General features: G+C 38.8%; 2 protein-coding genes across 5 annotated transcripts in view; one reads left to right on the top strand and one right to left on the bottom strand.

Annotated features, from left to right (window-relative positions):
• The window catches only part of LOC101742620 (probable Rho GTPase-activating protein CG5521), a 36,093-nt gene that overhangs the window by 8,614 nt on the left and 6,344 nt on the right, over nt 1-21,135 (bottom strand). For 2 of the 3 annotated variants that reach the window (XM_021347174.3, XM_021347177.3), the window contains 18 exons: nt 20,837-20,919; nt 20,613-20,764; nt 19,859-20,042; nt 19,472-19,585; nt 18,766-18,867; nt 18,344-18,445; nt 17,305-17,513; nt 9,898-10,001; nt 9,057-9,187; nt 7,397-7,551; nt 7,105-7,230; nt 6,304-6,471; nt 5,930-6,026; nt 5,517-5,701; nt 3,213-3,368; nt 1,911-2,139; nt 1,205-1,343; nt 276-384 (listed from right to left, as the gene is read on the bottom strand). In XM_021347174.3, coding sequence (XP_021202849.2) covers nt 276-384; nt 1,205-1,343; nt 1,911-2,139; nt 3,213-3,368; nt 5,517-5,701; nt 5,930-6,026; nt 6,304-6,471; nt 7,105-7,230; nt 7,397-7,551; nt 9,057-9,187; nt 9,898-10,001; nt 17,305-17,513; nt 18,344-18,445; nt 18,766-18,867; nt 19,472-19,585; nt 19,859-20,042; nt 20,613-20,764; nt 20,837-20,919 — 2,545 coding nt within the window. The remainder of the gene's footprint in view (nt 1-275; nt 385-1,204; nt 1,344-1,910; nt 2,140-3,212; nt 3,369-5,516; nt 5,702-5,929; nt 6,027-6,303; nt 6,472-7,104; nt 7,231-7,396; nt 7,552-9,056; nt 9,188-9,897; nt 10,002-17,304; nt 17,514-18,343; nt 18,446-18,765; nt 18,868-19,471; nt 19,586-19,858; nt 20,043-20,612; nt 20,765-20,836; nt 20,920-21,135) is intronic. The other variant, XM_062676158.1, reaches the window with a different exon arrangement.
• Nucleotides 3,388-5,455, top strand: CPR49 (cuticular protein RR-1 motif 49). 2 transcript variants are annotated; one of them, XM_012688661.4, is made up of 3 exons: nt 3,388-3,691; nt 4,447-4,568; nt 5,082-5,455. In XM_012688661.4, exons 1-3 carry the CDS (start codon nt 3,482-3,484, stop codon nt 5,293-5,295), a joined length of 546 nt encoding a protein of 181 aa, XP_012544115.3. In that variant the 5' UTR covers nt 3,388-3,481; the 3' UTR covers nt 5,296-5,455. The 2 variants fall into 2 exon arrangements, with proteins under 2 accessions (XP_012544115.3, NP_001166707.1); NM_001173236.1 differs by having other exon boundaries at nt 3,541-3,549; nt 5,082-5,295.

The raw sequence follows: 21,135 nt of genomic DNA, 5'->3' as shown, positions 1-21,135 counted from the left end.
TTCGCTGCGATTTTGTGTTGCCGATTTGCGATTCAAGCTAATGGAGAGTCTTGCAGGGAGGGACTGCTATTCGAGCTGCATCAGAAATATGAAGTTGACAGGCACGAACTTAAGACAGCATTTTGTTTACAAAACTTAGTGACTAATTCTTTTTCGATGAAAACTTTTTTCGATATTGTATGAGATGATCAACAGCGTCGCTTAATTAATAAAAACATTTGTAAATAAATAGTTGGATAAATATATTTTTTGATATATTTTAAAAGGTCACTTACATGATCCAGTTGGTGTTTGTCCGGTGGGCAATTTTTGTAGTCGGGTAGCAGGTCCGGGGGCAGAGGGGGCGGTAAAGACGAGAGTGTGTTTTCTCTTGGACATTCGTTGCTGAAACATCGACGTTTTAATTATTCGATTTCTTTTTTCTCTTCGGGTGGATTTTCCTAACGCGCTTTAAGAACGCAAAAAAAAATGCAGCGAAAAGACAAGTTTCACACTTTGTAATTCGTTTTACTTAATTTGTATTTGTATTGAGAGTAGTTCGTGTGGATCATAGGGAGCGAAGTAAGATATCTTCTAGATGTTACGTTACGTTTGGGGTCGTCATACTACCTTACGGGGGCATGGAACGGGCCTCGGGGTAAGCCCCACTGCCTCTCAGGGCAGGGCTGAAGTGATGCTGAGGGAGATTGGAAGGGGGACTGTTCGCAGCGTGCTCAGCGCACTTAACATCGACAGATATATAAATAAACATAACATGCTGAGCTTGATTTGGCGGCGGCGTGATGCCCGAGGACGGTGCACCGGTGCAGTTAACTATTGTTACGCCGGTAAGAGTAACGCCATCGATCGCCGAATAGTCGAACGAATATCGAAGGAACTAGTAGCGCATAGAACGCTCGAGAAGTACAACGCCATCTATTGTCAGATAGCGGAAACTACTACTAGAGACGTGTGGAATATTCTCGATAATACTAGGGATGAGGTATCGGCTATAAAAGCGTTGCAGGGACACGCAGTCAGTCAGTAATCGGAACTAATCGAAGCAAAACAGGGAACGATCACCTGAATCGAAACGGAAGAAGTGTTTTAAGTGTTGAATACAGTTTTTAGTTGTACTTTGGTGAAGTTTTATCTATCCCGAACCCCAGCGCGTAACACTACTTACAAACTAACTACTACTATGTGTATCTCTGGAGCCAGGTACCTCTCGGGTAGGGGTAGCGGTTCGGGCGCCTCGAGCTGCCCCCCCGACGGGTCGAAGTACAGCGCGGACGCGTCCCAGCACGCCTTGCCGCCGATGTCGCGCAGCAGCACGCGCACCTGCCGCTCCGACGTCGTCAGACCTGACGAGACGCACTTTTCAAGTCAAAACTAATTTAGCGCTCGTGTCATTCGAAAAAAAAACGATTAAACAAAAAAGCGTTAAATTATGTAAAATAATAATAATAATGTGTCAATAAAAACACGTGTGCAATTTTACTGGTGGTAGGACCTCTTTGTGAGTCCGCGCGGGTAGGTACCACGGCTCTGCCTATTTCTGCCGTGAAGCAGTAATGCGTTTCGGTCTGAAAGGTGGGGCAGTCGTTGTAATTATACTGAGATCTTAGAACTTATATCTCAATGCGGGTGGCGGCATTTACGCTATAGATCTCTATGGGCTCCGGTAACCCCTTAACACCAGGTGGGCTGCGAGCTCGTCCACCCATTTAACCAATAAAAAAGGGTATTATAGCGGATGGCGACATATTAAGTTTTTTTTTCCTACCTAAGCTGATAGCCTTGAGAGGCTATATCAGCGTCGCCTTAACTAGTAGGTGAGCTCACGGGACTCAAACCTGATGACATTAAAGGAGTATTATCGAACCTAGTTGAGTCGCTACGTGACTATCGTTACGTGACCACGGACGCACCTGGTGTAGTCCCGGCTCTGGCGGGCAGGTCGAGGGCCGGCAGCTCAATGAGCGAGGCCAGAGTCGAATCGCTGAACCGCATCAGCTGTATGTTGGGCGCGGTCAGCACGGCGGGGCCCAGCTCCTCGCCCAGTAACGGACTGTCGTGTTGCTCGGAAACACGACAGGAGAGTTGGCATCCGCTCCAGAGAGGCCAATGCCCGAGGTACAATACCAGCTGAGTGCATATCTGTTCAGAGATTGTGTGTGACGATAACTTTGTTGAATTTTTTTTATTATAATTGCAGTTTATTTTTTATTGCCTTTGTAGTAAGACATGCTAGTCCATACCATGCGGTCCATGCCACCTATGACCGAACAATACGGAGGAAAGTCACATGTGGTCGCGATCTTCAACAGTGAGGGAACGATGAAGAAGAAGTAAGTAAGTAGTAAGACGAAGAAGTAAGTAGTAAGACGAGCCGTACGGCCCATCGGTAGTGAGTGGTTGAAGTGTCTTATCGATCTAAGTAATGTCAGTGACACAGCCAAGTCAGTGTTAATATCAGTGTCAATACCAACGAATATGTTTGTTTGTTCGTCTTCTATGCGTCAACGTGTCGTCTTTTGTTCGACGACACGCGCATCACACATCCATTCATTAATGTCAAAAAACCATTCCTGATGCCAAGTCCCATATACCAACTGTCTGAACCCCACCCTTAGAAAGGGAACATACGCACACGAATATATTTTTTTAATACTTAATTGCAGATTTAAGTTAAAGAAAGAATTAAAAGAATATTATGTTTAGTTAAATTCATTTACATAAATTTAATAAATTATTAAATTTAAATTTATTATAAATTAATAAACATAAATTTTGAGCCTCCAATTTATTTGACCACATTAATTAATTTGATTCATTGACTGAGTTCATTCAAACGTATTTCGAATATAATTTAGTAATCATCAATAATACCGTGTTAACATTTCTATATTGAACTAGCTGACCCAGCAGACTTCGTAGTGCCTCAATCGATAAATAAAAGACCTAAACTTTTGTATAAAATAAGCTTAAAACAAACAAAAGAACCCTTCCGACAGGGGATACATAAAAGGAAAACCAAAATTGTTATTTTTATTTAATTCCGAGCATTTTCATATGTATCTACATTTAAACCTTCTCTGGACTTCCACAAATAATTCAAGACCAAAATTAGCCAAATCGGTCCAGGCGTTCTCGGGTTTTAGCGAGACTAACGAACAGCAATTCATTTATATATATAGATTAAAAAAAAGATACTTGAATTAATAAATTACCGTTTGAGCCCAAAGCTTGACGTCGATCGTTGATGCCGGAATAGTTTTAGGCCCGAGATTATCCAACTGTATATTTGGATCGAAGTCATCATCCACCGGCAGACTTAGGCCTTCAATGTCGGATCCGTTTGCTCCTTTCATAACCGCGTACAACACCTGAAAGTTTTTTTTTTTGGTAGTTGAACTGCATGTCAACGGGAGTAAAGGTCGCGCATTGTTAACGAGGCCTTCGGTTCGGCGCTGCAATACTACAAATAAGCAGTTGTGTAATGAGAGGCTCGAATTTCACGTGTGCGGGACGAGAGCTGTGGGTGTTCTCATTAGCACCATGTTACGCGTACGTACGAGATAGTGTTGTCACTCAATTAGTGTTCGCGTTTAAAACGGACGAGCGCGCACGGAGCAACACAGTCAGCAACCGACCGCAGCACCGGCAGTCCCCTACACCCCCACCACACATCATCAAAATGCAGAAATTCGTAAGTCGTTTTTGTCTATCTTTATCTTTTGATGGGTTGACGAGCTCACAGCCCACCTGGTGTTAAGTGGTTACCGGAGCCCATAGACATCGGCAACGTAAATGCCGCCACCCTCATTGAGATGTGAGTTCTAAGGTCTCAGTATAGTTACAACGGCTGCCCATCCCTTCAAACCGAAACGCATCACTGCTTGACGGCAGAAGTAGGCAGGGTGGTGGTACCTACCCGGGGGGACTCAAAAGAGGTCCTACCACCAGTAATTACGCAAATTATAATTTTGCGGGTTTGATTTTTATTACACGATCTTATTTATCGGACGTCTTATCCTTTAAGCCAAGACGACGAAGACAAAACAAGCTAACGTTCTATCGGAACAGATGACAATCGCTTTCACATACGGACAATGACTCACACGTTGAGTCTACATATCGCACCTTTACAATTATAGAGACCTAACCCAAAAAATGTGTTTTTTGGAAAACATCGAACAAACCGAAAAGACGTAAAGGAAAGGAACGCAGTGAAAGAGACAGATGTATAAGTTTATCCTTTTAAAAGCTACTTTTGGTGATTTGATTATTAAGAGTCGCTGAAAAGGGTCGTTGACCTGAATTAAAGTCGTAATCCAAAAATTTCGCGAAATGGGTCTCTATAACACTAAAAGTGCGATATTTGCTGTCCTATTCGCCATTTTTTGTAAAGATCAACCACATATTTATTTTCGTTTAGTTTGTATAAGTTATGATCATTTCTAGTTGTTGGTCGCTCTCGCCCTGGCCGCCGTTGTCGCCGCCGCCCCTCAGCAACAACAGCCCGAGCACCCAGTCTACATCCTCAAGCAGGATTCGGACGTTAACCCGGAAGGTTACAATTTCGAGTAAGTACTACTTCCGCATCTTTTTCTGCAGTAGTAATAGCGGCATCACATTTCCTAACTGAACAATTCCACCTAGTTTGATTTGACAATCCAAAGCCTTATTGTATCCATAGAGAACTAGCGCCAGGTACATGGCCTAGTATACAACTATAAGCTAATTTAAAAAAGAAACGGGAATATGTCTTGACCCGATCGGTTTTTTTTCCTACCTATGCTGATAGCCTAGAGACGCTATTTCAGCTTTGCCCTAACATGTAGGTGAGCTCACCGGGCTCAAACCGGAGTGTTGCTAATACTGGCCCTAGCAAGAGCAGTGCTTCACAGAATCTACCGCCGGATCGGAAACGCGACCCACTGAAAAGATCCGGCGAGAAACTCAGTGGGCTGTGTCTATGGGTTAATACCCGATTGGTTGATTCACACCGCCATGGATACGAAAAAAAAGATAAAAAAAATCTCTTTTTTTATGTTCATCTTAAATGTGTTATATCATAAACATTATATTCCAAATAGTTTTGAAACAAGCGACGGTACATCCCGTCAAGAGAAGGGCACCCTGAAGCAAATCAGCGAGGACCACAAGGCCATCGAAGTGACCGGCAGCTACAAGTACGTCGGCACCGACGGCCTGGTCTACACCGTCACGTTCATCGCTGACGAGCACGGCTTCCAGCCCCAGGAGCACGTGGAGCACCCCGGCGCGGACCAACAGCAGTACCAACAATAAATCAAGCCCAATATTTGGTCAAACCATTTGGGCCCACCGTTAGATCCTGCATTGACGCGCATAGTGTAGGTTTTACTACACGGTGCGTACAGTCGTTTGCCTGTTTGTACATTTCTATATTTTTTATATGATGTTGTTAAATATATAACTTATAAACAAAGTTTAGATTTTATTATTCAATTCAGCAGCTTATTGTCTGCTCGAGACACAGTTGCACTAACCTTAAAAATCAACAGCAAAAGTGTTTGTTCTCCATCCTTCTCTTCCATTAAGTACTGAGGTCCGCAACGCACCGCAAACTCGGCCAAGCACAGCAGCAGTGACCCAGCCAGTGGTTTGACGGTGTCACGATGGCAGCTGGTCGAAAGTTGGGCCAAGCATGCGCAGATCCATCGAATTATTTTTCCTACATATCAAAATAAATAACATTCATTTAGGGAATATTGAGTTACTTATACCTATACTCTTAGAGAAACTTATACTCTTGTATATATATATTATGCTAATGGTATTTTTATACCTATACAGCAAATGATAAAAAAAACAAATTTGGGTTAAATAGATCCCATGAATACAAAGAGTTTATGTATGATAAATTTTAAGCATGAAATTTATTCGAAACATTATTATTTACCAGCAAGTCCTGGGTACATCTCTACAATACGGTCAGTGTAATCGGCAAGCACTAATATGCAATCGCTGACAACTTTAGCAATGTTTTTGTTTTTCATCTGAAATAGAAAAATAAAATTCTCATAAAAAGAAATTTAACTTCCTAATTATAAACCTTAGTAATGTAATGGGTCATATCATATTAGAATATAAATAATTATGATATTGATGATCATTACAAAAATACTTATTAACATTGAAAGGCGTTGAAAATGACAACGATGTAGATCTGTGGTGCAATAGATAATTTATAACAATAGGGAGACATATTGTACGATTGTTTAATTTTTATTTAAGAGATAATTTATGTTGTATTGATCTATGAAAGGTGTTCACCATGAGCATTTGCAGCAAACACGTGACGTAGGAGGGTAGCCTGGGACACGCGGTCCGTGTGGCGAGCATCTGCGTGACGTGCGCAGTGAGTGCGCACGCGCCCGCACAACGCGCCGCACCCGCACCTTCCCGGCGACACACGCGCACCACTATGTTCAACACGTGTTCCTAACACCGGCAACAAAAGATGTTCAGTTTTCTTGATTTTCAGTTAATTAATGGAAATTATAGGTTTTTAAGCAGCCGCGTTCAGATCAAAATCTGCCCCTGCAGTGCTGAAGTCCAGGGGCGACGGTAATCACTCACCATCAGGTGTTCCGTATGATCGTCTGCCCACAAGGGCTATAAAATATATTTGATTTTGATCCAGATTACTTATGAAAATAATTAAAATACAAAAGTTCTCTTTTTGTTTTTAGTAATTTTGACAGTCACAGAATTTCATACATTACCACACATATTATTATACTATCTCTCCGTATGGCCTCACACAGGTTAGTAAATGCTTCAGATTTGGTTTAAGCATTTTTTTTATTAAAATAATTCTTCAATGAATACTTGAATGAGTCAAAAAATATTTTCTTTATCATTTTAAATTTCATGACATTAACGTAGTAATAATGGTTATTATATGGCACTTTTAATGTTTTCTTGAACAAATCACGCAAGTCACAACTCGTTCACGAAGTTTTTAGGCACATTTATAAGGTAATATTTACAGACTTTTTTGATAGTTTTAATTATGACATTTAATGAAAATTTAACACTATAGTAAATATTAAAAGATTGAAAAAAATGTACCTTGAGATCCGGACAAGAAACAGTATTGTACTGATGAGGATATGGTTGCAGCATGGGGGCATTCATCAATCCATCGGGTAATGACAGCAAAGATCCTAGGAACGTTACGGCGGCTGTGCGAGGACACTGCAACATAATTTATTCTTTAACTTTACTAAGAACGTTCATAGACATAGGAAAGCTTTAGAGGTGGCCAAACAAAAATAGTCAAGAACGTGCGTGGTCCAACGCGTAGTTAATTAGCGAACTTTCTAATAACAATATCACAAACGTTGTCGTCAGATCTACGTACCGATGGTCCCATATCGGACGAGTTCAGTACGACAGTCGATGCGTGCACGAAGTCTAGTAGGAGCAGTGAGTACCCGTCGAGGGCTAGCGACAAGTACCTCGGCGCTGCGTGCTCCACCAGTACGTCCACTACGGACCGATCCTCGCCCGTCAAACCTGATCAATTTAATTAATAACAATAGCAAATTCATTTATTGCCTTTTACACCAAATAAAATAAAAAAACACGTGTGGCACTCGGGGAATGCCGCGGTAAAGCTATTGCATACCATTTTTTATCAACTTATGCAATTATAATTAGACATTAATAATTTAATATTAAAATAATAAAAAATAAAACTACGCTTTATTTATAAACATTAACAAAAGCAAAACATTAACTGTCCTGCCAAACTCATAAGCTAGATCGCGCGAGAGAGAGATGGGCAGACTTTTCATTTCATGGTGCGCATGCAGTGCGACGTCACGCCGCGCGCTTATTCACAAACACTACACAAGCGCAACGTTCGAATGTGTTGAACGCGAGCTACGTGGTAGGCAGAATGGGAGGTGTTAGATTTTATATTTTCTACGGAATTTCTTGATTCCGTCGCCGCGCTCAAAGCTCGCGATAAAAGAAAAAGGCAACAGGATCTAATGCTGTTCAAAGTCGATAAATCGAACAGCGCTGCTTTTCAGTCACCCCCGTTTCCCTTTGGTCCATTGCGGGAATTAAGGCTAGGTACGTGTGTACAGACTTAGAACGTGGTATAAACTAGTAAGAAATAAGAAAAACAAAACAAAAATCAAATTAAATGGTGAATCCGAATACAAAACTTACATAAGCACACACAATAATAACAACCTGTGGACAGCCTACAACTAAACAACAAAGAAAATAAAATAAAGCACGCAAAGAAGTAATTAGATACTATTGAAAGTAAGTTGTTCAAAGATCGTGACGTTCAAAACCGGACTAAATGGAAGGAATGGAGATGATACAGATCCTGGCCATAACTCGACTTAATAGTAAGTCAGCAGATGAAAAGTTACAGTATTTTGAAAGCTTATTTTCTCAGTTTTCTTTGTATAACTCATTTTCAATCCGAGCTATGAAATTTTAGAGTAATTCTGCTCTGAGCTTGGGGTCGGGAAGTTAGGATACTCTTATGCATATATTGTATCTATTATCTATTGTATGTATTGTATCTATTGTTATCTACCCTTATGCATATATTGTAACTTATAATATATGCATAACAGTAGATAGCGTTGGAAGTCGTCGTGGCCTAAAGGATAAGACGTCCGGTGCATTCGTATCTAGCGATGCACTGATGTTCGAATCTCGTAGACGGGCACCAAAATTTTTTAATGATATACGTACTTAACAAATGTTCATGATTGACTTCCACGGTGAAGGAATAACATCGTGTAATAAAAATCAAAACCGCAAAATTATAATTTGGGTAATTACTGGTGGTAGGACCTCTTGTGAGTCCGCACGGGTAGGTAGCACCACCCAGCCTATTTCTACCGTGAAGCACTCTACTGAGATATTAGAACTAATATCTCAAGGTGGTGGCGGCATTTATGTTGATGGGCTCCAGTAACCACTTAACACCAGGTGGGCTGTGAGTGCGTCCACACATCTAAGCAACAAAAAAAAAAAAAAGCTAACTATACCGTGATGTAAAGCTCGCTGGTAGAGATGCAAGTGCGCGAGGTGCAGTTGGTTGTTGCAGGAGGAAGGCGCGCCCGGCCCCTGAGCCTGTGTGGACTCGCACAGCAACCGTAGAGCGAGCAGTTTTCCGGCTCTACATTAGGAACATTTTTTTTTAAATATGTTACTACGGTGACACTAGAGCATATTGTATACGGGGAAAAAATTAAATTCGAAGAAGTAATACATTTTAATTCTACGGCTGACGGTTAAGTTTGCTTACCTATTAGCATTATAATTAATGGGCTTCATTCGCATTAAAAGTTTTAATAATGTGCATTACTTTTTTTAATTTATTTCTATATTACTATATATTATTTATTATAGGTATGAGTACCCAAGGGGAGGTACTCCGTCTATTTCTGCGGTGGAGCAGTAATGCGTTGGTAGACAGAGGTTTCATGAGTGTAGCTGTTTCAAGGTGAGTGGCGTCATTCACATAGTTGACGTCTACGGGCTCCGGTGACCACTTAACACCAGGTGGGCCGTGAACCGGTCCACCAATCTAAGCAATATTAATAATAATAATATTGTCGTTGTCAAAACAAAATCTGATTTTTACTTTTTGACCCTTTCGTATAGTTCACAGTACGATCTTCCGTATAAAAAAACTGACATGTGTCTATAGCTTTAATATTTATCTATAGCTTTCATTTAATATAGTTCTTAAAAATTCACCTTCATATAAAATTTTATACGAAAATGTTTTTACTCATTAATGCAAAATAGAGTTTTTGTATATAGCAGATTTTGGTTTGACAGCGACGATATATTAAAATATAAATGTAGATTAAATCGACAAACCGGTGTGTAGGAGGCAATGCTTCCGCCTCGAGACACCATCCCGCCACCAAGTTGAATGGTACGTGAATTTCGGTGTTGCCATTTAGAGTTTGGTTTGCGCTGATCTGTAATCAATATAACGGGTTAGTTGACGTGTCCGTCCACAAACAAAACATTCATAAATCTAAAAACATAGACGCATACGTTTACGTAAAAACAGGACATAGAACGGATTTTGCAATGCTTATAGTTGGATATCATCACTGGAAGTAGATATCCAAGTTTAAGTTCGATCGGACAATGATTCATTTATTTTTCAAACATTAAATTTATAAAAAGATAACGCATCAAAACCATTATAAGTACTATCTAATCTCAAAAATATTTAGTATATTTCTTATCAATTTGTAAAATTTGTAAATACACGAGTACTATGTTTATTACGACACACCCCATATTGGGAATTGGTAATGGATTTTTAATTAAAACTACTTTTACGGATTGCCCTTACCACGAAAACTAAAACATTCGAAACTTTGGAAGTAATATTATTATATTAAAAAACGAGTTTAAACTGTGACAGTAGTTTTGTGTTTACGACTCGAGAAAACCGGAGAAAATACAATAATGGATTTTTATTGTTAGCTTGCGATGGTTTTTAAACCTGCGATAGTGGACGCAACGTGGCATAGAGACAATAGAGAAATGATTTTGTTAATTATTTAAGTATCTAATATGCAGGGAAGCAAATTGACACACAGCTTTTCGCCACCCAGTTGTTATTTTTAAGATACTAACTCAGATAAAACTTTTAAATCACTTCGTGACACCTACCACCTCGACCCATGAGTTCTGTGTCTTAGTTTTATAGTACCACAGCTGCCCCACCTTTCAAGCCGGAACGCATTACTACTTCGCGGCAGAAACAGGCAGGGTGGTGGTGTCTACCCGTGTTAGGTCACAAAACGCCCTACCAGTAAAATGTTGTCCTGCCATTGTTTTATTCCGAAAAGGTATGGTTACGCCTTTGGCATAAATATCCTTATCGTTTTTCACAGAAGCAGCCTTCGTTTATATCCGTTCTTTAGTTACATTGTTTCAAACTTTATAACAACTAAAAGTTGCACCTCTTCGTAACTAAATTCGTGATTTTCTATGTGACAGACTTTGGTATAAAATAACATTTCTAAAATACAATAATCCAACGCGCGGCTGAGACGATTGCTAAATGCGATTAATAATTGTTTTATGTTGAAACACATTTATATTTTTAATTAATATAACTAAGATTTTTAATTTAAGCTGTCAAATTTTGCTATAAAATTTTAGTCTACCCACATAATTTTTTTAATAATAGGTTTCTTCTTTTTTCAGACAGTCGGTATATTTATAGAAGTGACTGTTGCCAGCGTCGAGTAATTAAAATTTAAGTGGTAGGTTTTTAGGAAATAGGGATGCAAGCAATGAGAATCGGTTTAATAAATTGATTCAGTTGGTTTAATAATCAAGAAGTTATGCTTATGATTCTGAAATCTGGAGTAATGCGGTTCTGCTGGAAAGTTTGTATATTACGAGTTACTACATTTTCACTTCTTTAGGTCGTATATGAAAGGTATATTATGATGATTAGGATAATAGGTACGAATAGTTTAAAGGAATCATTTTGGTACAACAAATACCAACTACGACTAGGTATACCAACAACTAGGGACAAAGGTATATTTTATCGGTAACACTGAGAATATATGCAGCTAGAATGATATGATGCAAAGGAACCGTATCGAAAAGGATAAGGTTGAATCAAAAAAAAATGTTTCAAAGAGACAAGGGAATTTCTTTGACAAAGAACGCGACACCATATTCTATGGAAAACATCGACTGAAATCTAGATGAGACTAATATTATCTTGGAAAAGGTTGTATGAAAACTACTATTAAGGTTGAATTTAGTTTCAAAAGTTATAAATTTTTCATTTATTTAATTTTATCCAATATACATGCATTTATATATAGGCAAGAAAAAGCGTCAGAAAAAATATATTTTACGATTTCGATCAATCTGAATCAGGCGGTCAATTTAATGAACTGATTACATCATTCATAATGGATTCTAGAATAATCCGGAATCCAAACAAAGGGGAGCAATAGATTGACGTAAAAGAAAATGTAAAAATGTGATTTCCATGAAAAAGATTATTATGACCGAAATTGAAGGCGTTTTAAACAACCAAGGCAATTTGAAAATAATATGGATTCTGGGAAGGAATTTCTTTTCTGAAAATCTACTCGTTTTCTTTAATGTTATTGTTTCACATTCTAGTATCGCATAACCTTCTTATTTATCTTTGATACTATATTTGAACAATGAATTTAAGAATAGACTAATTTCGACGTGCTTAATTTTTTCCGTATATTTTTATGGATGATGCCTATAAGTGCTTTGATACATATATACTATTTTGTTATTGTTCTGTTAGCGTTAAATCTATATATATAAAAATGAATTGCTGTTCGTTAGTCTCGCTTAAATTTGAGAACAGCTGGACCGATTTGGCTAATTTTGGTCTTGAATTATTTGTCCAGATTATTTGGCTTGAAGTCCAGAGAAAGTTTAAATGGTGATTAGTTTGAAAATGCTCGGAATTAACTAAAAATAACAATTTTGTTTTTCCTTTGATGTGTCCCCCGTCGGACGGATTCCTTTTGTTTGTCGGATTACTTTTGTTTGTTTTAAGTTTATTTTATACAAAAGTTTAGGTCTTTTATTTATCGATTGAGGCACTACGAAGTCTGCCGGGTCAGCTAGTCACTTTATAAATTCACTATGCATAATTAATTAAAAATTGTACTTCTTGCGCGGTTTCTGTACTTTTTCGGTTCCTACGATTTAAGCTCGCGTTTTTACTGTAACCGTACCGTAGTTATGTTACGTTAGTTATTTCAAAGACTCGCAAAAACTGATGGAAATAACGAATTTCTTTTTATTTAATAGGTATTATGAACACTATGTACTTTTTTATGTTAAACAAAATGTTAAGATTTTTCTTATAGAACTAAGCTAGTCTTCCAATTGTTAGTTCGAGTGTACAAAGAAAATTAACCTCTCTTTTCCCTCGTCTCTTTAAAAGTCTTCTTTTTCCTGCTCTTCTTTCGCATTGGCAATCTTTAAATACTTTCGAATTGGACAACAGCGCGCACAGTTTCAATATCACCATTCACGAAATTAAATTACAATATATTTTTCATATTCTATGAATTACTATGAAACAAACAAACAAGTTCTTGTCCGTTAAAAACAAAAACAAACGTCTCATCGAGATGTGAATGACAAATGATATTCGTGTTACACCATATGCCATCTAAATACAGATATCGACTGATAAACTGTTCTGGCTTTATATTATTTGTGATAAACATTAACAGATGGCCATTTTGGCGTGTGTCATGATTTCATTACGCAATTGCTTAAATGTGTACCGTTTCAATTAGAGTTCTCAAGACGTGTAACGTTTAGTTTGTGATTTCGTATAGGAACGTCCTCACGCGCTGGGTCAACCAACTGATTCATACGATCAATTGCCACAATAGTCGTGATTTGCCAATTTCAAAACGTTCAACGCATTTCTTCTGAGTATCTTTCAAAACACTTTTATTTTATCGCTTTTTTTCGCAGTACGCTGTTTGTAATGTATACGTGCTATATCTCTTCTATTGCAGTAATTTCAAAACAGATTTTTAGAATAATAATACTATTTTCCTTAAAAGGCATATACTATTTCTGCCATACCATTGTACACCAAAAAGTTAGTTGGTTGAATTTTATCACAAATCATAATTCATAAACAGAGTTCTCTTCTACTACCTGAATTCGATGCGTTGATTTATCAAGCTCCAGTATAACTCTCTGGACTGAAAACACTTGCTTGCACTTGCGAGATGACTGCATGCCGTTCAGATTTTTTACAAACAAGTCCTTTTTTAATTGATATAATATGGCATTGCTCATTTCAGTGCAAACAGAAAATATTTTTTGGCAGTATCGGAATAACGACGAAAGGAAAATCTTCCACCGAACGGGTGATATTACCCGGTAGACCGACCCGAATGTTGTTGTTTGGAACATAATACAGCTTATTTTGACAATGTCGTAAGCGAGATTCAGGCATCTGTCAAATATCTTGTTTTATGATAGTTACTGGTACCGTTCAGTATTAAAATTGCTCTCTGCTGCTCTACATCCGTCCTACGGTAACGACTAAAAGAAATAATCTTGAGAAACGTCAGATAGAAACGCGGGATTGTTAATACCAAAATGCTTGACATGGCATCGTCCTGGTCGTTCTTTACTTTTTGTTTAAATAGTATTTTGTGTACATATGTTTAAATGTTGTGTATAATGCACGTTGTTAGGGATTACAACACGAAATTCGGTATAATTCAGTAAGAGTTATATTTCATTAGTACCCGCGGATGGACGATTTGTAGACGGTTATTATTAAAATTGTCTGGAGCACAGAATATTTTTGATCAGATTTTATACGTAAATATAAAATAAAAATATGATCCTATAAAACACAATTGGAAGTCATAGTGCCTGCGTTTTATGACTTGCTGAAATTGGGTGACTAGCTTAGAACATTGAATATAGCAGCCAACCAATTAGGTCACACATTACACGGGCAATAAAAAAATTTAGGTCAACATTACTTTTAAGAACCGCAACGAAGTTCGCGCTATTTCTTTGATGACAGTACAAATTTATTGTGAAAATTACTAGCAACACCTTTTCGCCATCTTTCTAGCAGAGTTCGAGAAGCGTTCGACTTTTGCGTCTATGCACGAATTAGCCATTCTTTGATATCTGTATGGAACTGCTGATCAGTCAGACCAAGTGTCATGGAAAGGAACAAATAATATATCAGACGACGGTACGGATTCTCATCGAGCAATGCCTTCAAATCAGCGCTACGACGGTTTTCGGTTTCCCTTGGGATGCACGATCGTGTACATCATATTTTCGCCGTCTTTGAAGCGATGCAACCAATCACTGAACGTTGTTTCGCTCAGAGCAGTATCACCGTAAACTAAATGAAGCTCTCGATGCGCTTCAGCTGCCGCCGTCACTTAGATTTAAGTTAGATTCAGTTAGGCTAAGTTAGGTTAAGACTAAATTGAAAACAAAAAAAAAAAAAAATTGGAGGAGAGAAGCAGCCGCCTTCGACGAAAAAGGAAGAAAAATGACAAGAATTTCGAGAAGAGAAGAGAGAAGAAGAAGAATCCCACCTACCATCAACTCAGACCCAAGTAGCTCAATCCCGCAGTTCAGCACCCCTGGTTCAATAGGCAGGGAGTCATAAACCCGGGCAGAGGGGTTCCCCTGAGGCCCGTCCCGCGCCCCCGTAAGGGGACGCGACGACCCGATAGTATTCAGCTGCCGTTTTATTCGATTGATAGAAGAAAAGCGACACTTCCCACAAATAGCGGTAAATTGGTACAAAATCGGACATTATCGCACAACCAAAAGTAAGCAACACAATAACAAATCACTAATGTGTCAAAGAGGTTTGTTTACCGTTTGTCTATAAACTCGAGTCACAACGTTTTATGATATTTTTGGTAGACACCGCCAACAGCGGCAATCTATTTTTTGTTTAGGTTTCTTTTAAATATTGTAATATGATATTAAAATTTAAAATCCATTTAAATGAATTAAATATTAAATTATATTAAACATAACCTCTCTGCTGATTTAACTATCACTAAGGACCGACCTCTGATCTGGCTTCTTCAGTTTCCGTTAGCAGGGCTCAAGATTGTCGGTGGTAGAAGGGAAAATATCTAAAGCTACCTAATGCTGCAGGCCGAATAAAAAGAGGCTTGACTTCTAAATTCACGAGAGGACAACCCATTTTCCGACCAGAAGAATACGACTGTATTATAATTATATTGAAACTGACTCTTTTCGCGAGATAAGCGGAGACATTCATTTTGTTGTATCTGTGAGTTTTGGCAAGCACTAGATTCCAATTTTGAGTTTGTTAGGATATTCAGTTTGTAACGGTTGGCAGTACTGAATGAAAAAACAAATTCTAAGAGAACTCCTTACATATATGTTATCCTGGTACATACTTGTGAACGAAACTTCTTTCACAAGTATGTACCGGTTTACTTCTTTCTTTAGATGCGTTACTTTATTAAATTTATCTTTCTCTGTCTTTTATTTAGTCAAAAGGACAACGCACCTGACCGTAAGCGATCTTCAGCTCAAAGACGCGTGCACTATAGGCCGTAAGACGTAAGTGCTATTCGGACCTCAAAGTAAAAGCCACCTTTAGACATGAGGTCGAAAGTTTCTAATTTGACTATAGAAAGAGGAGTGTGGTACTCGTAGTTTGTACGTTGTATTGAAAAAATTGGGGTGTTTATGTTGTTGCTTAACTTAACTGCTTAGATTCCAGTAATCACTTAACACCAGATGGGCCTGTTACCTTGACCCAGTTTGATCATTTTTTTACTAATGCTCTTAATATGTCGTGAAAACTTAAGTCAAATATGCTTTACGAATACAGACGCACATTGAGCTGTATTGTTATAGTTATTAAAATTTCAGTAAAATTTCTGAGTCCGCACAGGTGAGTACCTCCACCATGCCTATTTGTGCCGTAAAATGTAATGCGTTCCGGTTTGAAGGATGCGGTAGCCTTTGTAGTTAAAACTGACCTTAGCACTCATGTCTCGAGGTGGATGGCGGCATTTACGTTGTAGATGTCTTTGGGCTCCGGTAACCGCTTAACACTAGGTGGGCCGTGAGCTCGTCCAACAATATCTATATATCGACGCTTGAAAGGCAAACGTGACTAAGCGACAATGCGTGAACTTTGCAGTAGACTAATTTAAAGTTGAAATACCTGAAAACAAATTTTATTTTAACGAATCTAGCTGTAGTAGAATCTAGCTAGTAGCTGTAGGATTGAAATTATTTTAATAGACCTGGAAATATATTTTTTTGCGCACCGAACATGGTTATTGCCTATCATTAATGTACAAAGCAGTTATTGTCGCTTAGTCATGTTTGCCTTTCAAGCGTCGATATATAAAAATGAATTGCTGTTCGTTAGCCTCGCTAAAACTCGAGAACGGCTTAGCCGATTTGACAAATTTTGGTCTTGAATTACTTGTGGAAGTACAGAGCAGGTTTAAAAGGTACATAAATATGAAAATGCCCCGAATTACAACAATTAATGACAATTTTGTTTTTCCTTTGACGTGTCCCCCGCCGGACGGATTCCTTCTGTTTGTTTTGAGTTTATTTTATACAAAAGTTTAGGTATTTTATTTATCGATTGAGGCACTACGAAGTCTGCCGTCAGCTGGTAAGCAATAAAAATTAGGAAGCGCTCGAGTCCGCTATAGGCCGTGCGTAACCCACCTTGAGGAGGGTAGAGTTGAGATGTATGAGGTAGTTGAAGAAGTGCGCGTGGTGCGCGGGGTCCCGCAGCAGGTTGGGGTCGCCGAGCGCGGCCAGCATGCGGCGCCACATGACGGCCGCCACGTCGGGCAGCCAGCCGCGCGCCCGCCCGCCCAGCACCACGCCGCACGCGCCGCCACCCGTCTCCGCATCGCCGCTGCCCCACTCCGCTAGTAAAAACAATCGCTTCTTTAATAACATTTTTTTATACCTATGCTGATAGCCTTGAGAGGCTATTTCAGCTTCTCATTGACGTGTATATGAGCTCACGGGCTCAAACCGGAGTGTTGCTAAAACTGGCCCTAGCAAGAGCAGTGCTTCGCAGAATCTACAACCGGATCGGAAACGCGACCCACTGAGAAGATCCGGCGAGAAACTCGGTGGGCTAACCTTAACGTTGAACCACTAGTCTCATAGACGTTCCACACTTAACGCCCTATATTTCCACCCGTATCATGGGTACCGGAATTCCATATTATGAGTTAAGAGCAATCCACCCAGAACTCGAATACCAAATATCTTCTATCAATCTATATAATTAGAAATATTATATGTTTGTGCTCTGTCTGTATCTATGCCATTCGATTGTGATGAATCTTCTGATGCCATCAAACATCATGCAGTTCTCTTGTGCTCTTATTCCTACCGCCGCTTCTATTGACCGGCAATGAAAACTTATCAACTACATTATTCAAGGCAGGTAATGTTTTTTTCTTTTGAAAGGAGCAAAATAACTCTAAGTAAGGAAAAAAGAGAATATTAGAAATCTTCAAGAACATATTATTATATTATAAGAATGATAATGGTATTATAACGTTGGAAATGTGTAAAGTTTACAGCTATAAAACAATTAAATCGACTCGTAGGTTTAGTGTCAAGATCATTTTTCTCATAGAATGTACCATATAATGAGATTACACTAAAATTTATCTCTAGTAACATTCGAGTCATCTTTATTTTTAAGATTTATTCATTAATTAATTAGTTAAATTTAACTTACAAACATTCGCACCGTCGGAGACTAAATCGATTTGCAGTGGTGAGTCCTTTATAGAACTACTTTCGACGCCGCTAGATGGCGCTGGAGATGGTGATCTAGAACCTACAAGTGGAGCAATTTAATTTCATAAATGATTGCATTTCTTTAACAAAACAGAAGATATTTAGAAAAAAGCATACTATCACGAAAAGTAAATGTCCACTAAAATGACTACAAAAAAAATTAATTACAAACACTATTATTTAACGAGTTCTTATCACGATTCATGAGCTTCTAATATTTGTAATGTAGACAGTCGTGAAAGCTTAATACAATTTATAACAATAATTTTGACAGGGGGAATACTAAAATAAATATTCACTTTTTGTTCGAACTAACGCTGAGCAATATTTAACAAAAGTTTTTTTTATTTTGATACTTACCACTTGCCGAGTCGCGTTCCTCGTTTTGCGATAGAGAATTTCTTAGAGAATCAAGTGAGTACCATCTCCTTGGTTTTCTGTGAGTAGGTACTATGATTACTTCTAGAACAAAAGAGAAAAATTGATTTTTCTTTATGAAGTTTTTTGGTTACAGTTGCTGTCACTGAATCGTATTCTACGTTTTCATGGTACTTCCTGGTCTGTTAATACTTGTATTTTTGTAAGGAAATTCAAAACAAACATATTTAATGGTTTTTCCCGAGCGTTATGACATGTCCTTCTTTAAACGAGGCTTATGGAGAGTATTAAGCGGTAGGCAGCAGCTTGACTCTGCCCCTGGCATTGCTGAAGTTTATGGACGACGGTAACCACTCAACATCAGGTGGGCCGTATGCTCGTCTGCCTACAAGAGCAATAAAAAAAATACAAAGTTTTTTTTATTGCTCAGATGGGTGGACGAGCTCACAGCCCACCTGGTGTTAAGTGGTTACTGGAGCCCATAGACATGTACAGCGTAAATGCGCCACCCACCTTGAGATATAAGTTCTAAGATCTCAGTATAGTTACAACAGCTGCCCCACCCTTCAAACCGAAACGCATCACTGCTTCACGGCAGAAATAGGTAAGGCGGTTGTACCTACCCGTGCGGGCTCACAAGAGGTCCTACCAACAGTAAAGTACATCTTTAAGACTGAAAAGTGTTTACCTTCAACGCGGGCTTGTTTACTGAGATGCGGGTCGCTCCTGCACCGTGTGAGCTGTCGGCGAGTGGCGGTCTCCTTACGGGGATGAGTTTCGTGGTTCACTTTGGGAGATTTACCTAAAAACGTGCATTACTTCTTTTTAATATTTGCAATGTCAAAATTATTTAACTTGTAACTTGTATACATGACGGAATTATATAAAGAGCATGTCAATTTGACACTTGTACAGATGTTATTTTGATACTAAATTGTATTACAGTTAAATGTAATATTATAATGGCAGAGTATGTTTAGAATCTAGGATCTTTTGATGTTATTTATTGTTTGTGTTTTCAATAAAAGGTCAAAGGTTTGAAAGAAAGAAAAAAGTAGCGTATAAGATAAGTTACCGGGCGTCCTAGTGTCGGTGTTAGAGACGACGGAGACGGCGTGGTGCAGTGCGGGGGGGCGCGGCAGGACGGCGGGCGCGGCGGGCGGGCGCCGGCCTCCCCGCGCGCTGCCCCCGCTCGCCTCCGACAGGTCCAGCGAGTACACGTGCCGGGCCAGTACACGCGTCAGAGTCTCCATCGTTTTCTACAAAATCACAGATTCATCATAATCGACCCGGTCACCGTCCTCGTCGAACCCGTCGCTTGCGACGAAGGGCTCGACGAGCGAATTAACCCATAGACACAGTCCACTGAGTTTCTCGCCGAATCTTCTCAGTGGGTTGCGTTTCCGATCCGGTGGTAGATTCTGCGAAGCACTGCTCTTGCTAGGGTCAGTGTTAGCAACACTCCGGTTTGAGCCCCGTGAGCTTATCTACACACGTTAGGGCGAAGCTGAAATAGCCTCTCAGGTTATCCGCATAGGTAGGGAAAGAAAAAAATCGAAATTAATAAAGCAATTCGTACAATTCTGAAACTTTCAACTACATGGACTTTACTTGCATTATTCAAAAAATTCTTTAATTTTCCATGCAGTATAAAGTGTAATTGGAATTTACCGCTTGCCTCCCCACAAAAAAAAATTGCAAAACTACGTTCTTATTCAAATTAGTAATGCCTTTTGTTGTGCACTAAAGCTACTAATTACTATTACTAAACTTTTTTCATATATATTTTCTTAGCTTTTAATATTCATATTTAACAAATATATACTTACAGCCCATTCTTTGATCAGATCTTCCCAATGCGTCAGGCGCATGAGCAGTTCCATAAAGTTCTGCCACAATTCGGATTTGACGGCCACATTCAGGTTCGCTTTTATCCATGTCACTATCAACGTTTGAAACAATGCGGGCGCTAGATTACCACCTACAAAATAAAACTGGTCTAAATTGTCAAGTCCAAGCAAAAAAATGTGCAATTAACGAATTCTATTATTACCTAATGTTTCTTGTTTTTTCTTTGGAGGAATTTTAGTGAGTACCAATGATGTGATCTGTAGTAACACCAATAAGAGCTGTTCCCTGTTAATCATAATAAATGCAAAATTCCATCTTAAGTAAACAATGCTATTTCAATAAATAAAGTTCCACATACAAGCACAAACCAATATTACTGGACATTTTTGATGGTTTATTAACTGTTTAGCATCTGTGAAACTTCATCTTATTTCGTTTCATATAATTTTTTATATTATAACAGAATGTAAGAAGAAAATTTAAGATTTGGCTTAAAAGTCT

This window comes from Bombyx mori, chromosome 25 (assembly GCF_030269925.1).
Source record: "Bombyx mori chromosome 25, ASM3026992v2".
In the NCBI taxonomy this organism is placed as follows: Eukaryota; Metazoa; Arthropoda; class Insecta; order Lepidoptera; family Bombycidae; genus Bombyx; species Bombyx mori.
Note: the sequence above shows the minus strand (reverse complement) of the source record. Positions and strands in the feature narration are given on the sequence as shown.

Bases quoted from the DNA above. Each gene is read 5' to 3' on its own strand.
- CPR49 (XM_012688661.4), top strand. From the start codon at position 3,482: ATGAGAGGCTCGAATTTCACGTGTGCGGGACGAGAGCTGTGGGTGTTC. The intron at 3,692-4,446 runs GTAAGTCGTTTT...GATCATTTCTAG, and splicing joins TCATCAAAATGCAGAAATTC to TTGTTGGTCGCTCTCGCCCT. The intron at 4,569-5,081 runs GTAAGTACTACT...TATTCCAAATAG, and splicing joins CCGGAAGGTTACAATTTCGA to TTTTGAAACAAGCGACGGTA.